This window comes from Hylaeus anthracinus, unplaced genomic scaffold, assembly GCF_026225885.1.
Source record: "Hylaeus anthracinus isolate JK02 unplaced genomic scaffold, UHH_iyHylAnth1.0_haploid 11981, whole genome shotgun sequence".
In the NCBI taxonomy this organism is placed as follows: domain Eukaryota; kingdom Metazoa; phylum Arthropoda; class Insecta; order Hymenoptera; family Colletidae; genus Hylaeus; species Hylaeus anthracinus.
The window spans coordinates 8132261-8153617 of NW_026534329.1; the positions used below are offsets into that span (position 1 = coordinate 8132261).

General features: G+C 35.9%; 4 protein-coding genes across 4 annotated transcripts in view; 1 reads left to right on the forward strand and 3 right to left on the reverse strand.

Annotated features, from left to right (window-relative positions):
• Nucleotides 1–6514, reverse strand: part of LOC128885453 (pyruvate dehydrogenase (acetyl-transferring) kinase, mitochondrial) — a 33207-nt gene extending 26693 nt beyond the window's left edge. The window contains exon 1 of the mRNA XM_054139512.1: nt 6344–6514. Within this exon, the coding sequence (XP_053995487.1) occupies nt 6344–6446 (103 nt within the window). The 5' untranslated portion in view covers nt 6447–6514. The remainder of the gene's footprint in view (nt 1–6343) is intronic.
• A 2550-nt stretch (nt 6515–9064) lies between these two features.
• On the forward strand, nt 9065–14181 carry LOC128885462 (protein CDV3 homolog). The gene is made up of 3 exons (XM_054139527.1): nt 9065–9765; nt 11390–11820; nt 11907–14181. Exons 1-3 carry the CDS (start codon nt 9589–9591, stop codon nt 12043–12045), a joined length of 747 nt encoding a protein of 248 aa, XP_053995502.1. The 5' UTR covers nt 9065–9588; the 3' UTR covers nt 12046–14181.
• A 296-nt stretch (nt 14182–14477) lies between these two features.
• Nucleotides 14478–19501, reverse strand: LOC128885467 (putative gamma-glutamylcyclotransferase CG2811). The gene is made up of 5 exons (XM_054139531.1): nt 19251–19501; nt 17459–17647; nt 15242–15391; nt 15045–15166; nt 14478–14963 (listed from the first exon to the last, which is right to left on the reverse strand). Exons 1-5 carry the CDS (start codon nt 19359–19361, stop codon nt 14927–14929), a joined length of 609 nt encoding a protein of 202 aa, XP_053995506.1. The 5' UTR covers nt 19362–19501; the 3' UTR covers nt 14478–14926.
• Nucleotides 19502–20123: 622 nt separating this feature from the next.
• Nucleotides 20124–21357, reverse strand: part of LOC128885457 (uncharacterized) — a 6750-nt gene continuing 5516 nt past the window's right edge. Inside the window, exons 10-12 of the mRNA XM_054139516.1 lie at nt 21048–21162; nt 20855–20964; nt 20124–20404 (exon numbers count right to left, since the gene is read on the reverse strand). Coding sequence (XP_053995491.1) covers nt 20246–20404; nt 20855–20964; nt 21048–21162 — 384 coding nt within the window. The 3' untranslated portion in view covers nt 20124–20245. The remainder of the gene's footprint in view (nt 20405–20854; nt 20965–21047; nt 21163–21357) is intronic.

Here is a 21357-nt window from a genome sequence, read left to right on the forward strand (position 1 = left end):
TCGGTGGCCGCGCTCTGATTGGTCGGGGTTTTCTGTTAATAACTCCTAAATGAAGTCTCGGACAACATTTTCGCTAAGGAAAAAGTTGTTTCAAATCACCTCCTGCACCACCCATTTCAAGGACCTCCAACATTTTTGGGACACCCTGTATTTCTATTCTTATTTAAGAGATACGTCAAATTTTCAAATCTGTTTTTGATATTTATTTCTTCTTTGTTTTCAAAAATGAAATGCATTTCTATATTAAGCAGCAGAGAAAATATTATATTCAGTAGCTTTAAACTCTTGCTTCCAGTAGTGACGTAAAAGTAACCGAATCACAAAATTTTCCATGATTTTACTAAAACAAAAAGAATTAAGCTAAATTAATAAATTAATCTAGCTAATAATTAAATATAAAAGAGCTTTTCGAAAGCTACAAAATAAAACATAACACTTGCATATAAAGTAATTTTAATGACTTCAAAAAATTGCATGAACTGAAAAAACGTAGAAAATGTACGAACTTTTGGTTCGCCCTAAAATGTACGCAAAACCATTTATAAAAATTTCTTTCTGTTTCTGTAATTCCACTTACGGACACGAGAACATGTACAAAATAACAAATACCTTCGTTGAACCGTTTATTCATAATAAATTCGTGAATAAAGTCACTTTCACCGTTTTACTCAAGTCTCCCCCCTTAATTTCGTAGCTTTGTTTTTGTTTTGACTGGTCGAGAAGGTTACCCGGTTGTCTTCACGCATCGGTCGGAAATCAACAAAAAAATACGCGAAAAGTACGCCGGGAAGCGTAGGAAGTGTAGGAAGGTATATTTGGAACGGAAATCGCGTTCCTTCGTTTGCGTCAGAGACACGCGGACGTGGATTCGGATGCACATTTTTCTTAGAGTTCAGACTCCAAGGGTTTACACGCCCACGGTCCGCCAAACGACGAAGGTTTCGCGATAAAATGGCAGCATTCCAGCCGCAATAATATCGCGTTTGCCACTCTATTTTCGCGACGGTAGCCGGTGGACCAATGACTGAGCTCGATCGGTACATGCAGCCTCGACCTCCTCATCGAACAACCTGTTCAAATCTATCCTCGCGAGTCGTTAACGTCAAGGCGGTCTGGTTTAGTCGTTTCACGGACAATCGTAAGCATTGCGATGCGTTCCCGATCGATCGAAAGATCTAGCTTCTTTGTTAGTTTATACTCTTTATATACAACGTTTATACACAAATTAGCTCTTTTTCTGGTTACCCCAAATCGAAAGAAATGTGATAAAGAATTTTAATGGAATGTAGAATCGAATAAACACTCACTCGACACTATTAATCTTCGTTTTATTTCATTGTGAAAACTAAGGAGAACGACGTTATTTAATTATGAATGAAAAATGTGAACAAGAACCACTGATACAACGCCACCAATACAATTTAAATTGTAATGACTTAATCATGTTCCTTTAACAAACAAAACTATTTACCCAAATTTAGACGTATAAGAAATTCATATTGTTTGGTAATAACCCTGTGAGGTGGATGTAACTATAAAAGCACAATTAAAAAATAAAAAAAAAAATAAAAAAAAAAGAACAAGTGGTTTTTGGAGACAGAGCTCAGCCTTCTGTTTAATACACAGTCCAATATATTTTTGGATCGACTAAATAATATTATTCCAACAAATCCCGAGTCCAACTAATAGGAAAGGAGATCCGAGTTAGATATAAAACAAAGTACCTTGCATGAACCTTGAATTAAAAATAAGCAATATACAGCTCGAGTCACCTAAAACTCCTTCGAATATTTCTGTTGCTTTTTGCAGAATTATACCTTACCGACAGTAATAGCCGTACCGACACTACACTCACGTGGCGCGTACAAACGAGCTACGAAAAAAAAAGATGTGTGTAACGCGACGCGGAAGTTTATACACCGTTGAAAGAGAATGTCGTAAAATTTCTTTCTAATCGTTATTATAATACGTACGTAATGTTAACAATTCGTACTGAGCAATTATTAAACGACCACCCATTATCTCTCCCAACACTTATAATAATACGAAGGTATGTTTCGAAAGGAGAATGTTTGGCTCGGTCGGTACCGGCGAGTTGCATATTTCGAGGGAGGTATGCTATTCGGTTTGACTTTGTTCTCGAAGAGAACCCGTAGATAAAACAGGGGGTTGAGTCTATCGGCAAACCATAAAGTGATCGGTCGAGCACGAGTGTTGTATGAAAATAACAAATGTACAACCAGCCAGGAATAAGATACATATACGCATGTAATATATAGGAAAGAATTCTCATATATTATAATATGTATTATTTATTATTTTTTATTATTTATTGTAGCTATATTATTGTGAGGTGCTCTACAAATGTGCGTCACAGTCGACTTAACTTGAATATATCTTGTTGAAAAAATTTGTAGACCACTCAAATATGTATGAAAATAGGATAAAAAGTTCGATGGAATTATTTTTTTCCATCCTAAAAAAATTCACGAAAAACCGCTTGTTTTAGACCTCCTAATTCAGGAAACCTCCGTAAGGCGTACTACTTTGGCATTTTCGAGAAAATTGTTAGAGAAGTTTTTACGCTCCGAATATGTATCGGTGCATTGCAAGTGTAATTACGAAGTGACGATGGTCAAGTGGTTAGCGTTTGAGGTTCCGTAGTCTCTTGGTCGTGGGTTCGAATCCCAATCGTGGGTTTTCATTTTTTCCACGCTGATCATATTCTTTCGTGAAGAAAGTAGTACGCCTTAATATTTGCGAATTATGTATACATAATGCAACACTATACAGTAGTCTTAATGGACTATTAAAAATGTTACAAAATTTGAAGAAAATCCGTGATCGAACATATAGTATGAAAATAAATCCTGCCCCTTGTTTAAACCAATCGCACACGGGCGCAACTGATTAGTTTCAAACCACTCTAAAACTAGTTGGCATGCGACCGTGGGTCCTAGGTAAAACAAAGATAGTGTAAAGTAGGGTAAAATGAAACGAGCACAAACGATGTGCAACACACTATACAGTAGAAAATAAATTGCGAGTAATAACGTAAATTCTAGATAGGGAAAAGGATAGTAGAACGACAATGAAAATAACAAATGTACAACCAGCCAGGAATAAGATACATATACACATATAATATATAGGAAAGAATTCTCATATATTTTAATATGTATTATTTATTGTAGCTAAGTCAGATAGATACAAAATCACAGGGAGGTGGTTAAAAATAAATGAAATATGAGCAAAGTTCAAAGAACAAGATTTATCCAAAGTAAATGTATGATAAAGAAAAAGAAAAAATCATATGTGATAATAGTATAAGAAAAAGTATGTTACGAAGAGATATATAATAATTTATATGATGTTTCGCTTTTGTTATCTACAGAGCACAGTTTTCAATAAATTGATCAAATTAAAGTCAATTAAAAATCGATACATCAAACAACAGGTGACACTGTGATGAAATAATTCACGCGTGTTTCTACTGTTTGCAAACAAAGAGCCGACTGACGGATTGAAATCGTTGATTTCTAAATGATAATAGTCGACCAAAGGTGAGAGACAAGATGTTATTGCAACAAATGCTTCGAGTCATTAGCACGTGCGCGGACGACTCTTAATCAGCTCTTAATCAGCAGACAAACAAAATAGAAGCTTAGATACCATAATAGCGTGCGTCATTCGTATCAAAAAGTATATTTGATAAATTAACTATATAATATTAATCACATTTTCCAAAAATGCAAGAATTCTGCATACGTTTAGTGTACATGTTTTTTATAAATGCATAAAATACACAGTCTGGTTATAAGTCAAGTATTTTTCAAAAGTAGTTATAGGATTTTATTTTTTTTAATACCAAACTATGCCTGTCTACGTAGTTGTGATGTTAATTAATCGTAGATTAATCGTAATTACGTGTTCTCCATTTAAAATGAAAAAAAATCGTATCTGGTGTTCTTTTTTAAAACCCCTACATCACTACGCGTATTGTTAAATCACGTTAAAGGTTCGCAAAACAAGAAACACAGATGTAGCATGTTACCTAACAAACTAGTATTTGCAGGTAATAATGTGATGCAGTGAACGCTACTATGGAACGACAAGAAGCGAATGCAAATATCATTTTATCATTTTTTACACGTCCATCAAGAAACTACATATTCTCTGTGCGCAGGAATAAATAGATAAAGTAGTCGACTATCTTTATTATAGTTGTACAACCATTCACGAATTTTCTATTCTTTCTACCAGTATTTTTCTTTCGTCGATACTCTCAAATATATCCAATCCAAACTCGGACAATTTTTAATATCAAAGATTTACAAGAAAAGATTTACAAATTTTATTTCACATGGAATTAAATAGGAGTTACTCTAACAATAAAGTTAAATCCATTCTTTTTTTTTTTTATTACATATTTAACGTCGCATCAACCTTTGGTTATTAGCGACAGTTTCTTATGAGGTTCAATGTTAGATATTGGTCCATACATGTGCATCTTTAAGTAGCTGAATTATTTTGTTTATTCGATTTTTGTATCCTTGCGACAATATTATTTGTCAATTGCACAGATCGGTCGCAACTCGCGGAGCGTTCATTTCCGAAAATAAACAATATTATAATCGAAAATATATCGTCAAATTTCCTTCTAAAATCGCTCCATTAAATAAATGACGTAATTTCTGGTTAATTTCTTCTTTTATATCTCGAATACAGGCATGCTAGACCGAATTGAAATATTTTGAAGTTGGGAATACCGGAGTCAATTGAAGCGTTTTTGATCAAATAGCTTACTGTAACTTCGTTTTGTGTCCAATCTGTTCGATAATGGGTCAATTCAGCTTCAATTATATCCAGATCATCTGGTTTCAAAGGACCATTATTGATTTCACTTCATAAACACTATCAAAATAGTTCGAAATTTTTTACGAGAATCTCGATAAACTTTTCATATGATCCTATGCCTGGGTCAATAGAAACAGTTCCTGGAATTATTTGAAGCACAAATAAAAGATAATTGCGATCGAATAATTAGCTCTATTTCGTAATATTCAGTTTCAACGGCAAGTAACATACTTAAAGGATTTGTCTACAGGATGTCCCAAAAATGTTATAACACCTTGAAAGGGGTGGTTCGGGAGGTGATTTGAAACAACTTTTTCCTTAGCGAAAATGTTGTACGAGGCTTCGTTGAGGAGATATTAAGAGAAAACGTCGACCAATCAGAGCGCGAGTATGCCGGTGGAGCCGCCCACAGTAGGCGAGGCTACGCGCTAGGCGGCCGCGCTCATAGGCTACCGTGGGCGCTCCACCGGCATACTCGCGCTCTGATTGGTCAGTGTTTTCTCTTAATATCTCCTCAACGAAGCCTCGTACAATATTTTCGCTTAGGAAAACGTTGTTTCAAATCACCTCCCGAACCACCACTTTCAAGGTGTTACAACATTTTTGGGACACCCTGTATATCTGGATCAATATTAATCAATTGAACAATATAATTGAGCTAATAAACAACTACGATGCATACTAAGAAAAATCAGAGTCTCTATTATCACGAAAAATAAAGCAAGATTTCGTAAGCTACTGCTTCAATCGAAAAAACTACTAAGAAAAAGTTAGATTCATTATTATCACGAAAAATAAAACAAGATTTCGTAAAATTACTCGCAAACGTCTACAGAGGTCAAGTGATAAGTATTTCAATCGTCTCCAAAACGACTGTTCCAACCTCCTCGTTGTAAATATGTAATTACATAGAAAAAGAAATATAAATATTCTGGGCACGTATTTAACATTCTAAAATCAACTAGGAAATTCATAATTATTATAATGTAAATTACAGAGAAAAAGGAGCAACTGTTTCGTAGTCAAGAGCGAAATAAGAACGGTTAAAGCAATACATCAAGATAAAAACGTCTCAAATTGCACGAAATGGTTCTATGTGTACACATAGTCCTTTTTCTTCTCAATAGCCTATCCCTATCAATCTTTAAGTTACGAATTCAATCTCAATTCACTTGTTTCTATCTACCTATGCTTCGATCGACGAGAAAATTGACATCGATCCAGAATTGATATTTTTGTAAGAATCAACCATGTGGTGCAAACTAGAGAACTCGGTAGATGGCCTCGATGGATCCTGAAAAGATCTCACTCGAGGTCGACGTCCGATCGACGTGCATCCCTTTCGAGATTGATGCACGGACGCGTACACACCGCGAGAAAAACGTATACGGGATAAGACTTTTCGACATTTTCGACTCGGACGTCGAGGAGATAACGCATCGTGTGCCAATAAGCGAAAGACCACTCTCCCTCGTTCCTCACTCACCGAAATCGATGAACTGTTTTATCGAAAGCGGCGAGGGGTTGAACTGCGAGTAAAAGTCCAGCATCTTGCTGATGGTTCCGAAACACTTCGTCGTGAGCTTCATTTTGTCGTGCGTCGTAACACATGAACACCTTTTTTGGCCGCCGGGCTCGATTTCCACGATCGCGCTACGGACCGGGCTGCGCTCGGACCGCTCTTTTCGTCGCTTTCGAAACACGCGAAAACTGTCAAGCCTTCCGACAGAGGAATCTACAGCGGGCAGGTGAAATACCGCGATGGCTCTGTCGCGTAGTACACCGGTACGAGGATAGGAGACACCGCCGGTCGCAATGGTTCGTGACAAGGCTAGAACGCGATTACTGTCGTTTCAAGAAAGGGAACCGCTATATGATCGCTAACGCTCGCGCGCGGCTGCGTAGCACTGAGCGAGAAAGTGGGGCTGCCCGTGGCTCCACTTTCAAACAACTTCGTGACCATGACGATCGGGTATTCGATATTGTATCGCACATTTTGATACAACGTAGGAGATATTACGCATTCGACGAGAGATAAACTTGTTGAGAGGAGAGTCGTCTTTTATCAGGCACAAATATTGATTTTTAATCGACTTCGAAAAGGAGGAGGTTACTCAATTCGACATTTATATATTTTTTTTTTCAAGGTAATGTTTGGAATTTATTTAAAGAAGACCTGTTATATCAGAAAATATGCAGCTTACATTATGTTTTTGTTTAAATTAGTGGTATATATATGAATATATATATAATAATATATATATAATAATATACATATCAATAAGCATATTAACAGACACATATTCATATATTATATATATATATATATATATATATATATATATATATATATTAAATAATATTATATATATGAATATATATATTAATAATATATTGATATAATTGAAATAATTTTTATGGAATTTTTCAATGAATAATATTTATACTATTTACTATTTAATAATAGTGTGTAACACGTGCACGTGGACATTCCAGCCAACCTTTCTGTTCTTGTATTCATCCGAATACTTTTTTAAAGAGAATGTAAAAGTATTTACATCTGTTAATACATACAAGAATACACAGTTTCGTTAAAAAAAAATTGAGATGTCTTTGATTTCTTATTCAATAAAATAGTTTCTACAATTGTTACTATTGCACCTAACAAACAATTTTTGTTATCAGTTTAACGAAAATATTTAAAAAAATATAGGGATCATTTTGAGTATGCGAATATTTGAAACAAAAATTACAAGTCAGTATCTATCTACAATATTTGCTTATTTTTTTGTAATTCATTACATATTACATAGTCTGTTAAAGAAAGGAAAATTTTTTAGTTCGTTTTGAGGATTTTTTTTTAATCTGTAAGAAATGTTTATAAACGGTTTTGCACACATATTTATTCGCGGATAATGCAGGGCGCTGTATACCGACAGAATTTGGCCTGAAATATGGGTTTGCCATGAACGAGATTTTTCAAAGGAAAGATCATTATTTAAATAACCAAAAATTAGATCAATCTGATGATTCGTTATTCCGTAAAAATAATGGAACGTTACAGAAATTAATGATTGATTTAGTTGTCAATTCTCAATCCGCAATTAATCTAATGGTCGATCGATGCGAGTGATTAATGTCGAATGGTCATATGCTAAACGCGCGCAGATGATATCTTAGGAAAAATAAAACATTAACATTACTACATTAAATTATGATTTTTTTTTTAATTTGAATATACATTTTTTGTATATTTAAATAAATATGGAAGTATACATTTTATGTATTTAAATATAAATACATATAATGTATATTTTATTTAAATATAAATATATTATAAATATAATATATAAATATATTATAAATATAATATAAATATAATATATAAATATATTATAAATATAATATAAATATAATATATAAATATATTATAAATATAATATAAATATAATATATAAATATATTATAAATATAATATATAAATATATTTAAGTATTTAAATATAAATATATTATAAATATAATATATAAATATATTTAAGTATTTAAATATAAATACATAAAATTTATATTTAAATAAAGTATACATTTTATGGATATTTAAATAAATATAGAATTTATGTATTTTGCATACGTTTTGAATACGATACAATCCATAGCTCAGTGATTATACGTAGTACCAAATAAATAAATTTAAATTACCAACTGAGAATATATTTCTAAAATTAAATAAAAATTTGACAAGAAAATAACTCTTTGCATTCATAAATATTTCCAATGAACTACCTGTCGAAAAATATTAAAAACACGTAGATTTAACGTTAGCATAAAATGTGATTATACGTAGTACCAAATAAATAAATTTAAATTACCAACTGAGAATATATTTCTATAATTAAATGAGAACTTGATAAAAAAATAACTCTTTCATTCATAAATATTTCCAATTAACTACCTGTTGAAAAATATTAAAAACACGTAGATTTAACGTTAGCATAAAACGTAACGTAAAGAACGATATTTAATAGATGTTTCGCTTCAGTATAGGATTAATGAATGCAACTTTCTCCCGGTTGTATTGAACGAACGTCATCGAGCAAGTTCGAGCCTCGTTTCGTATTCCGGAAGTGGCGATATACAACGCGTGGCGCCACCAACTTCACGCGGAACGTAAAGTATTCGTGGATGAATTAACCTCTGCATTACTCGTACTTATTACACGTGTCGCTCTTTCCCGTGATCCCGTGAATCGCAATTGCGACTAAAAAGTTACGCAACGCGACAACTTTACCTAGTATACCCTAAACAGTTTCGCTGTTTCGATAATTTCCTAACGAGACTTTTAGGTTAGGTAACCCTCGGATTTTTTGTATCGGTCTTCTGCTAGACAGCCAGCGCCACATATTCGACCAGGTCGGGTGCAAATATCTCGATGTTTCATGAAATTCAAACGGTGTACGCCGATAAACCGAACGACGTATGCGGTTGCCCGATTTATTGGCTTATTTTTCACGGCGACGGGTCCCGCTTATAAAAACTCGACGCCTGTTCGGGAATCGCATTGACTCCGAAGTGACTCCGGGTTACTTCCGGTCAAGACAAGCCCATGTGGACGGCAGCAGCAGCGGTGCCTCCGATCACTTCGTGTTGAGGCTCTTCCTCGTGCTCCCTCGTGACAAAAAAAGGCTTTCCCGACGGCAGCTCGCGCGTGGATCGCGAAAGTCATCGCAGCATGGCTGACCTGGACGATTTCTTCGCGAAAAAGGATCGCAAAAAAGCGAAAGGGAAGAAGTTCACGACTACCGAGGAGATAGCGAAGAAATTGGAAGAGACGGAGAAACGGTTGGGAAAGTCGAAAACGAAAGACAAACCTACGAATCCGGAAGGCGAGGAGACCCAACAAATCGAGGTGAGGACTATCTTTCTTCTCTAACGTATACTTTTCTCTATTTTTTTCTTATCACTTCGATTCTTGAACCGCATAGCAAAGAAAGTACCAGATCACCCGTGTGTGGCACAGGCCGCTGCCATATTTGTTCGTGCAAACGTCATTCTTACGATTGCCGAAATTAATCTGCTCGCTTCGAGACCACCGTAATCCGATGTGCTTGATGCTCCGACGCTGTCGAAACACCGGTTTGTTTGTTATATAATTTGATCGCTACGCGGACACGAATGATCCCTGCAGTTAACTCGCCGACGCGGAGCAGCTGTTCGTGATTATCATTATGCGCGATTGTTTCCCGATCTGGCGCGTGTTCCCGTGGGAAAAATAGCTTCCCGATCGCTGTTTGTCTAACACATTTCCAAGCTGCACGCCTTGATACGGTATTAGGTCATTCCAACCTTCCCTAGACTTTTGGGATCAAATTATAGCTCTACTGGAAATTGTGTCTTCGAAAGCACAGATCTAAAATTTTACTCCATTAGTACTAAACAATATAAAGAAACCTCTTTTATGGAATCGATCAGCGAGGAAAAATATTTATGCATTGAGACACACTTTTTTCTTTTCTAGCATTTTTAATGTGATTATATTCATAATTCATTCCATAAAAAATGTTTCTTTAACTTTAACCGTTGTATATGACTTGCACACAAGCAGAGATAGGCAAAACCCTAGGTTTCGAATAAATCTGAAGTTTACCGATATGTTTGTCTCGTTTCCTCTTTTGAACATTTTCCAAAGAAGGAAACAAGACAAACACATCAGCAAACTTCAAATTCATTCTAAGCATTGGGTTTTCCCCATCTCTGGACACAAGTATTAGGTTGTCCCAAAAGTTTCTTTTGTAAGTTGCATTCAATTATTTTCTGTGCCAGTGTTTATATAAATAGACAATCTAATTTCTTAGACATTGATACTGTAACAGTAATGAAGTGAAATGAATCGTACACAATTCAGTAATGTAACATAAAACATAGAATATTGTGTATATATTAATTATTAATAAAACGAAAGAAACTTTTGGGACAATCTAATACATGCTGTGCATAGAATACTCTTACAGCTTGTGCATATATACAAATTGAATAATCATAGACAATTACTGCATATGGTAAACCGACTAACCTAGCATTAGAGGCAATGCTTGGAATATACAATGATTAGATATATAGCAAAAAACAATGAATTTCAATAGTCAATAAAACATCCATAATGATTAAGTAACTCAAAAATTCTATTTAGTATGCTTCTAATGAGATTCTCAAGAGTATTATTACCGATACTTTCATAATCATCAAACGACTGCTCTGAGATTAATGCCATTAAAACTTACAATAAGATTTCTATTACATAAACAAAACCAACCAATTTAATATGACAACCTTTCAGATAGCCAATTGACAAGTCATTCTAATGCATAAAACATGAAATTAGACATAGAAAAATTCTTTTGATGTTATTTATAAGAAATTAATTTATAACAAGTTAATTTTTTTTTATATACAAACAGGAAAACCTAATACATTTTAACCATATTCAAAAATCTTTGTATGTCCTCATAGACAAGTATATACGTTATTTTTAGGAAGAAGACGAATGGAGGGAATTTGAAGAAGAAAAAAAGGATTATACCGGTTTAAAAATAGGAAATTTAACACTTAACGAGTCTCTCGATGCAGAATCCGACGATGAAAAAGACACAGGAGACAATAGTTCCGATGGAGAATGCGGAGAAGGCGGTACTAAACATGCAGGGCCATGGAAGAAGCCCGATGTACCTGCTGCAGCACCTCAAGAAGTTGTGGCAGAAGAAGCAGCTCCAACTCCACCACCTGTTACTTCATCGGGAAATAGTTATAAGGCACCACGTTTCAGAATTGTTCAAACTGTAGCTAGTAGTAGTCCCAGACAACGAGGGAAAAATATTGCTCCAGATATACATAGCGAAGAGTACTTCCCAACATTGAACTCAAAACAACAACAAGGCGCTGAACCCACTGGGCCATGGGGTAGACGGTAGGAGTTAACGATATTCCCACATTAGGAACATTTAAATTGATTATAAGACAAAATCTAATTTAGGAACGACACTTTTGTTTCAGGAAACGAGACGAAGGTACGTTCGAAGAAGTGCGTAACAGAGGGGGAAGCAGATCATACGGTGTGCAAGATTCGCAAGCTCAAGCGCCCAAACTTTCTCTGGATAACAAATACGGTGCCCTCTCGCAAGATCAGAGCTGAAAGCATCTTCTCTGATTCAATCAAATGACAAACAATCAATATTACGTCATCGCCTCTCTCCGTTTCGTGGCCCAGCTGCGCTATAAAATACGTTTTCTAGGATAGAACGCAACGAACGTGTATCATAGTATACATCACGATCACGTACATGCCCTAGTTTTCGAAAAGCCCAGGCTGTAAATTGATTTCGTTCGATAAGAATTTTGTCTGCCGTCAAAACCGTATGCATCACGAATAATGGGACGTTCAACGTTCTCGCGGAGGTTTATTTTCATACAGAGATATGCTCAAACATTTAGCACCGACTTTTGTATTTAATTTTTTAACCGATATATATTGTACTCGACAAGAGAAATACGGTTCGCGAGGCGCAGCGGAAGCTGAGATAGGACGCTAGAAGAGGGTTTGCGCGGTCGCATTAATTTTGCGCACGGTGCTGTTTTCATTTAGCGTGCATGCTTTAGTGCCACGTTCGATCGCTTTCGAAATATCGCAAAAATAGATTAGGGCACATGGATACTCAAACATGACAAACCAGGATGAGAAAAACGAAACGTGTAAATGTGTATACTTTACGTGAACGCGCAAGAGAATAATCTGTTAAGTTAAACGATTGCAGCGAAAGAGATCAATCGATCATGATCGAGGAACCTTTCGAAAATAACGATGACATTGCTTGGACAGTTTTTTCAGAGCAATCGTTTCGCTCAGCAGCGATATACGTCAACGAACACAAAAAATGAATAGGCGAATTAAGATATATGTATGTATAAATATATATGTATATGTTAATTGAGAATAACTGAATTCCGGGGCTGGGCTTTGGAACGGCGTGAAACATACAATACGAGGAAATAAAAAGAAAACGGATATACTGATCAAAAAAAAAAAATATACGCGAATATATATATAGATATATATCGGAAAACGGACAAGTACGAAAACTGAGAAAAACTTGAGAGGTGTATACAAAAAGTAACAAGAGAGAGAGAGAGAGACAGAGACACACACGCGTATCGAATACTACAATATATACAAAAGGAAGACGTATGTACGCTTTTGTTGACGCTTGTTTAATTATTTTTGTTAATTTAGAGATTTCTGTCGTGAAAAAAAGGATAATGGAAGCTCTAGGAGTTGATAATGGTGGGGTTCTCCTGTGTGTGATCAGGAACTCGGGGTGCTAGCGCTGTTATTTTTGAAAAAAAAAAGGTACGAATAAAAGCTTGAGAAGCGAAGTGAAACACGAGCCATATATACACAGAAGCGTGGAAGAGAAAAAAAAATGGAGCCTTGTATAGTGAACGATATAAAAAGAAAAAATATGTGATTATTTATAATAAATTTCCTAGGACAACGTACACGTACTGCCTTAAAAGCATTTTAATTTTCGTGAACCACCCACGATGCGTGTCGGTGATCTCGCGGCTAGTTCTGGAACACGCGAAATGGAGTGCATACTCGAACGAGAGTAAATAGTCAGTTGTCCTATCTCGAAGATTAAAGAGACGTTTCACGGGCATTTCCACGTAGACCATTACGGAAAGTTATGCTATTCGGTTGGCCAATTACTTCGTTCATTTTTCAATGAAGTGAAAACTCGAGTACCGTACACACGTAGTACTGTGTACGATTGATGGCTAGGGTTATACCAAGATGATAAAAAAAAGCCTGAAGAGATTAACTGACATAACGAACAAAAATATTTTACATATTATTTTTCTTTCAATGAACGAATTGGTTGACCGACTTCGATAAAACTAGAAATCGCCAACCTGTAATTTTTCGGGCGGTTTCATCCAACTCTCTGAAAAGTTGGGTGAAGAAGGAATGAGGTTGACGATCTCTGATCGTAATTAATGATCTAATTCGGGGGGAAATAAATAAAATCACGTGGCGACGTGTGTCTCTCGAATGACAGCACCGAGTCATCAGGATGACACGTGGACTTCGCCTGCCTTTTTGTTACAGAATAGATTAAATAAAATAATTTTTATCGCGACTGTTAACCGAGAGAAAGCGATAGAATGACAGAGGAAGCGAGACTGCGCGGAAGAGAGTGGAATACAGCGTGGCGAACGATAAACTTAATAAATAAAAAAAAAAAAAAAAATGAAAGAAATTCACACACAGAAATCTTCTGGCATCATTCTTCATTATTTCATTTCGTATACCTCCAACAACACGCGATGTTCAAGATTTGATTGTGAGAATCGAATAATAAACGATTTTGCAAGTAACTGTGTACGCGCGGTTCGATGCTTTCTCATTGTATATCACATTATACGAGATATATATATTTTTTCGTGCTTCGAGGATTACATAATATATAAGGTAATTTTCAACCGTTACATAGATTTGGTGTTTTTGTAACCAGTGTACATTCTGAAACGCCTCATTGATTAATTCGCATTGTTAACAAAATAATATCGTTTGAAATGTTACTGGATAAGATATTTTAAGGTTTTACGGTACAGGATCTTACAGTTGATAAATACTTTACATTTCAACATTTTGCTGGTATTAAAAATGTAAAAATTAGTTGTTAAATGCCACTGAGTAGCTATCTTCCGTCCACGTCGAAGCATGACGTAAAAGGAGCCTCCATTAAGGATCTAGTTCATAACTGGAAGTCATAATATCAACTACAAATTGTTTCCACAGCTATAGAGATAACTGAACCCTTCACATTCTCAACGTCTATACAGAATTTCCGATAAAAGACGGTATTCGTTGTATAGATGCATCGAAGCGCAAGGAGTTAAACTCCAGTAATTTAATGTGATGGATGATCTTTTATTGACTACCACGAATAACAGTGTGAACGTTCAAGCGTTCGTGCGCAATGAAGTGGCAATGAACATTTTGCAAATACGCTTCATCAAAACAGATCTTCGGGCCTTATTGTACTCTCCTCACTGGAAACAAATATTTCAGGGGATGATTAACAGGATAGTTGAACTTCGTTTCTGTGATCGAACGAGGCATCACGAACATACTTCTCGCAATACTTTAATCCGTGGCTTCCTTCGTTACTATAGGAGGTATACATGGGGCCCTCCAACAAGGATGCCTTGAACTTTGGTAGAAAATATATCCAGACTTTCATCAAGGTACCAACCTGAGAACATATAATAAATTAAACCAATTGGTTAACTGTAAACATTCCATGCTATGTATCCATGAGGATAATTACCTCTTCGAAGTTATCGTTTGTTTTAATCTTAGCCTCTGGAGCCATCAGAACGTCTGCCTCCGATCTTTGGTAAAACGCTGGGTGCTCTTCCAATTCGTCTAGTTTCTTTAGCATTTTAGTGTCAACATCGTATATTTCACCCAGAACATGCTGTTATGTGTAAGTATAAACAAATTTGAATTAGGGAGAAATAAAAAAAAAATTGTAATAGTGAATGAAATGAAAGACTCGGATTTAACGTTAATGTTAGCATCAATATTTACATTCGAAAGGTAGAACTATGAAACTATACGTTTAGTTAAATTCCAATCAATTCTAAATGAATTATTAGGTAGACTGGAAAGTAATGTCGTTTCTTCGACATTAAATTCAAACAAATTTTTAATCAATTACGTAATCGTCCTCGTTATCAACAGCCTTTTGCCATCTAATGTTCAAATTGTCAATGCCAGATCAATAAAAATCAACGAGCTGATGAGTACTTTAAACAAGTATTTAAAATTGCAAAAACGACGTTACTTTCCAGTTCACCTAATATTATTAAAAGGAATGATGGCAGTGTCCATCATAAAAACATGCAGACGCTCTAGTGGAGAAAAGATCCACAATTATTAATTGATCGATAACGGTGAATATTAGTACATCGCTTCGCCACTAGGAGCGTTATTTTGTCCAATAAGTTTATTCGTATAGGCAGAATTTTATCCGAACAACAGATGACGAATATAAAATGTTTACAACGATTTATTCGCGACGTTTTTTTGACCCAACAGTTTTTCCAATACGTTCAAGACGTAATATAATTTAATACTATTAGGTGGACCGGAAAATAATGTCGTTTTTTCAATTTGAAATACTTGTTTAAAGTACTCATCAGCTCGTTGATTTTTATCGATTTGGCATTGACAATTTGAACATTAGATGGCAAAAGGCTGTTGATAACGAGGACGATTACGTAATTGATTAAAAAAAGGAATGTATTAAAAATTTGTTTGAATTTAATGTAAAATAAACGATATTACATTCCAGTCCACCTAATATAATTCAATTATAATTTTTATCGATCAAAGAGTACATTGAGTACTGTTTATTTTTACTTCCGATTTCACATTTTTTATTTACAAGAGAATTTTGCCTTCTCTACTCAGGATAATCTATAAACTTATACATATATACGATGTAAATAATTATGTAGGATTTTTTCAGAATCAAGTCTTCGTGCCAATATAAATCAAAAAGTCTACCATTTTCTGATCTAAAGCTTTGTTATCGAGATATAAACAGTTGAAATTTACAGCTATGACTATACTGGGTATCCCAAAAATGTTGGAGTTTCTTGAAGGTGGTAGTTCGGGTGGTGATTTGAAACAACTTTTTCCTTAGCGAAAATGTTGTCCGAGGCTTCGCTGAGGAGATAATAATGGAAAACACTGACCAACCAGAGCGCGCGTATGCCGGAGCGTCAGCAGTAGGCGTGGCTACGCACTAGGCGCCCGCGCTCATACGCTACCGCGAGCACTCCACCGGAATCTACGCGCTCTGATTGGTCCGGGGTTTTCTGTTAATATCTCCGTAACGAAGCCTCGGACAACATTTTCGCTAAGGAAAAGGTTGATTCAAATCACCTCCCGAACCCCTTTCAAGGTGTTACAACATTTTTGGGACACCCTGTATACTTAGCCCATGAAGACTGTATAAGGAGTCCTAACTGTGTAGTGTAGAAGTGTTATCAAAATCCTGAGCTTTAAGTTATGAATATTTCTACCACTTACGTCGCGAGAGGACGAAATATTCATAACTTCAAGCTCGGGATTTTGCTAAAAGTTTTCTAGTACCTTTCTTAGGGAGTTGGATCTCCGTATACAGTCTTCATGTTCTTAGCCTAAACTTTATTCGACTCCCAGGTCATTTTCAAGTGCAGTAAGTGTGTATCAGTGTGTGTTTCTCCCGTGAGAGTGCGTACACGTGTGCGTACATCTGCGCAAATAGAGCTGATAAACACTGAAACAGCACGCAACGGAAGCCGCACCTGTAAGATTTCAACTGCTTACATAACGAAGTTTCAGATTGGTAAAGGACCTTCCGATTTATATCGATGTGAATACCGATTTATATTGATCCTGAAAAAAGTTCCGACGTATTTGTTAACACTCTGTATAACAAACCACGAGGAACATCGATTAACATTATTACTTTAGTAACACGTGCAGTACTCACGTGACCAACTCCAGGTTTCTTCAACAAAAACGGTATGTTATATCTCGTTGCGATAACTAATGGGTATTGAACCGTGGTTTTCCCAAGTCCCAGGAATTTCGCGTACCCGTTCGCAGTGTCTTGGATCAGACTGTGATTCGGCTCCCCTCGTTTCAGTGTTCCGTAAACGAACACGCGATACAACGGGTTCTTAAACAGATTTTCGTACATTGTCAATTGTCTCGATTAATGTGTCAGTTAAATCGATGTACAGTTTCGAAATCTGTTTTGCATTTTCAAATTTAAACTCTCGATCGTTTCGATGCCCCAATCAACGACAACGTTGGTCAGAGATGGCGGCACTGTTTGAATTTCCCTTCGGTACACGCTAGATGGCCGTACTGAGTGATCAATTGCGACGAACAGGACTTTGGTTATGGCGAACCGGAGTTCATTCGTAGTGTGTGTTTCGGAGAGAACGGTTTATTTACACTGGTGAAGAGTACACTGGAATCGTTTGAACTCGTGCAGGATTGCGGCACAACATTTAACGCGCAACTTTTTTTCGCAAATATACGATATCGTGTAATGCGAACCGCGACGACACGTCTGACAACGTCTCACTTTCTGTTACGTGCTGCTTAGTGGCTCTCTGGCACCAGAGGTCACGTGTGTATAATTCTTTACCGGATATACGTTTCGTAATCAAATTTGCTGCATTTCCGGCATGCGTTTGTCAAGGAAACAACCTACTCGAGACATCACATAAAATCCGATTGAGCCATAGATTTCGAAAGTAACTAGAATGTTGTTAGTTTTCTCATATCAATAATACAAATTAAATCCTCGATTTACGCGGATGTCATGTAGACGAAAAGATGAATATTGCGATACCATCGGTGAGGGTTATGTGTATAGAGTGGAGTAATTTTTGTATCATATTAAACCTTTCAGAGACTGATTAAAGTTGACTCGTACAATTTCCAACAGAATTGATTTTTCGTTTTCTGTGCATTTAGTTTACAGTTTTTATTACAAATTGAATGAATGTTGAATTGAGTGAATTAGAGTTCAGCAAGTTCATCTGTAATCTTTACGAATAGAAAAATTGTGCGAATAATTATTTAGTATTATTTTAATTGGTATATACAGGGTGTCTCAAAAATGTTGGAGGTCCTTGAAGAAGGTGATTTGAAACTACTTTTTCCTTAACGAAAATGTTGTCTGAGGCTTAGTTGAGGAGATATTAACGGATAAACACTGACCAATCAGAGCGCGCGTATACCGTTGGAGCGATAACGGTAGCGTTGGCTACGCGCTAGGCGGCCGACCAATCAGAGCGCGAGTATGTCAATGGAGCGGTCACCTAGCGCGTAGCCTACGCTCGACCGGCAAACTCGCGCTCTGATTGGTCGGAGAGCGCGGGCACCTCGCACTCTGATTGGTCGGGGAGCGCGGGCGCCACGCGCTCTGATTGGTCAGTGTTTTCCGTTAATATCTCCTCAACGAAGCTTCGTACAACATTTTCGCTAGGGAAAAAATTGTTTCAAATCTCTCCCCGAACCACCCTATTCAAGGACCTCCAACATTTTTGGGACACCCTGTACACATGGAAATATGTACGAAAATAAAAGTAAGGGCACGATTGCGTATCTATGAATTCGCGTAACTTGAGGACTCACTGTAACCTAAAAGGAGTTCGTAGGTGTCATTCGTATTTCGCCAATGTTTGGCCTTAAAAGTAAAAAATATATCGAGTCCACGAAGCAACGACAAAAAAAGATATTCGAGTAGTATAGAAGTGTGGATTTACCTTGTGCAATAACAAATGATTGTCCATGGTTCCCGGTATGTCATAGAACGAATAGATCTCCAGAATCGCGATATTCGTGAGCACCGCCGCGGCAGCAATGTGAAACAACATTGTCGGAAATTACAACACGACAAAACTAGCGTTTTCGCGAACCGTTCGACGCGTACAACCCTGGGCTCTCCCTGGCTCACGAAAGGTCGAAAGTTCAAACGATAAGAGTCTTTCGTGACATGATCCAAAGTATCATCAAGAATCCATTATTATATTATTTTCTTTGATCGATTTCCCTCGATCTTCTTCCACCTCTCATTCCTCAATTTATCTTCGTAGCAAAAAAAATCCGATAAGACCAATTTTAAAAATTTTAGAACAGTATCATTATAATGATACGAAGGATATATTCTTTACTTTTCGACCGAGGAGTAATTGTAATGGCAATTTGTTAGGAAAATAATATACATATATAATAATATGTACATGTAATTATTCAATTACTTAGTCAAGTAATCGTTTTGTAATTGTAATTAAGAATTTACAGCTCTGGTCCAAAGTCTGTGCGAGAGAGAAAGGTATAGAGTGATATTCGTCCCCTCTGCGCATGCGTCAACATCGTACCTGCACTGACCTGCACTCTTTCTAAATATACAATCTATAGAAACCCTGCACTTCAGCTTTATGAATTGCCATAATAGATCATTTTAATAGAAATGTATACTCAATATACGAAATTCTCTAAATCTGTATACTGCATAAAAAGAGAAACCAATAATATGCTTTATGTATATACAAATATATTTATATTCTAATATAATGCAACTAATGACCTGCACTGACCTGCACTTTTAGTATATACAATCTATAGAAACCCTGCACTTCAGTTTTATAAATTGTTCTAATAGATCATTTTAATAAAAATGTATACTCAATATACGAAATTCTCTATATTTCTTTATACTTAATAAAGAATTTAATATGAATTTCCTTTCTAAATTCATTCAACATATTAACTTGACATTTTTACGTAGGATTTCGATCTCTTCTGACATGAATTCACGAAAAGTATCATTTGCAAACGTTTTTCCGTCTTGTCTCATCCTCAAGAGTTCCTCATACGTGGACCAATCTTCGTTACCTTTCTTTTCGATATTTCCATTCTATATATAAAAGGAAACAGAAATTTGAAAATAATTAAGATCCAGAATGCATGATGTGCTTGTATTTGAAAAAAATATATATTTTCTTAAATTGTTGTTCAGAATAGTGTCAGCTACCCTCCACTTCCGGTTCTTACACTAATTCCGGGACACACTGTATATTTCCTTTAATTATTATTATATTCAACACACAAAACCACTTTAAGGTATCCTTAATAACATATCCATCTTTTAGTTCTTCATTAATTTAATAAGTAATAAACAAAAATCGTAAACACTGACTTCTTTGTATATTAACAGGAAAATACAAGTATGTAGTAAATCCAAAAATTATTGTATTGGTATCCTAAAGGTGGTTTTAAACATGAAATCGGAAATATTTAATAATTCAAGGCTTGGAAAACTCAAGTATGTTAAAAATAATTATGAAAACGCTTCGTGCTTTATTACCTCCAGAAAGCAGTGTAAAATTCCTTTGGTCGAGTCTCCGAGTAACATATAATTCTGATAACGCAAGCACTCTATCAATTTCTTCAAAGTACCGATCGTCAGATAGTTATCTAGACGAAAAAGATCCGATTCGAGATTTATTAAATATTAAATCTGACTTAACGATACCTTCAGTAAAGTGAGAAATATTTACATCCCAAGTCCAGGTGTTGAAGTTCCAAGTTTCCGGTCGCCATGATCGAATCGTTGATCGGAAAACTCTCATTTCTGAAAGGATGCGACTCGCTTACCAGAAGTATTTCTTTTCTCTGTGGAAAAATCGGGAACTTGAAATTGTTCAATAGAAATAATGGATATTCGAAGAAGTTCGTTGTGTTTTGCCGCTGGATGGATTTAACATCGTATATCTTTGTTTACACATAACCTATTGGGACTTTTGAGTATATAGAAAGTGTCTATACAGGGTGTCCCAAAAATGTGGAAGGTCCTTGAAAAGGGTGGTT

Coding starts and splice junctions, on each gene's coding strand:
- LOC128885462 (XM_054139527.1), top strand. CDS start 9,589: ATGGCTGACCTGGACGATTTCTTCGCGAAAAAGGATCGCAAAAAAGCG. Junction 9,766..11,389: donor AGGAGACCCAACAAATCGAG/GTGAGGACTATC, acceptor CGTTATTTTTAG/GAAGAAGACGAATGGAGGGA. Junction 11,821..11,906: donor ACTGGGCCATGGGGTAGACG/GTAGGAGTTAAC, acceptor CTTTTGTTTCAG/GAAACGAGACGAAGGTACGT.
- LOC128885467 (XM_054139531.1), bottom strand. CDS start 19,361: ATGTTGTTTCACATTGCTGCCGCGGCGGTGCTCACGAATATCGCGATT. Junction 17,648..19,250: donor ATCATTTGTTATTGCACAAG/GTAAATCCACAC, acceptor AATCTGTTTAAG/AACCCGTTGTATCGCGTGTT. Junction 15,392..17,458: donor AGAAACCTGGAGTTGGTCAC/GTGAGTACTGCA, acceptor TACACATAACAG/CATGTTCTGGGTGAAATATA.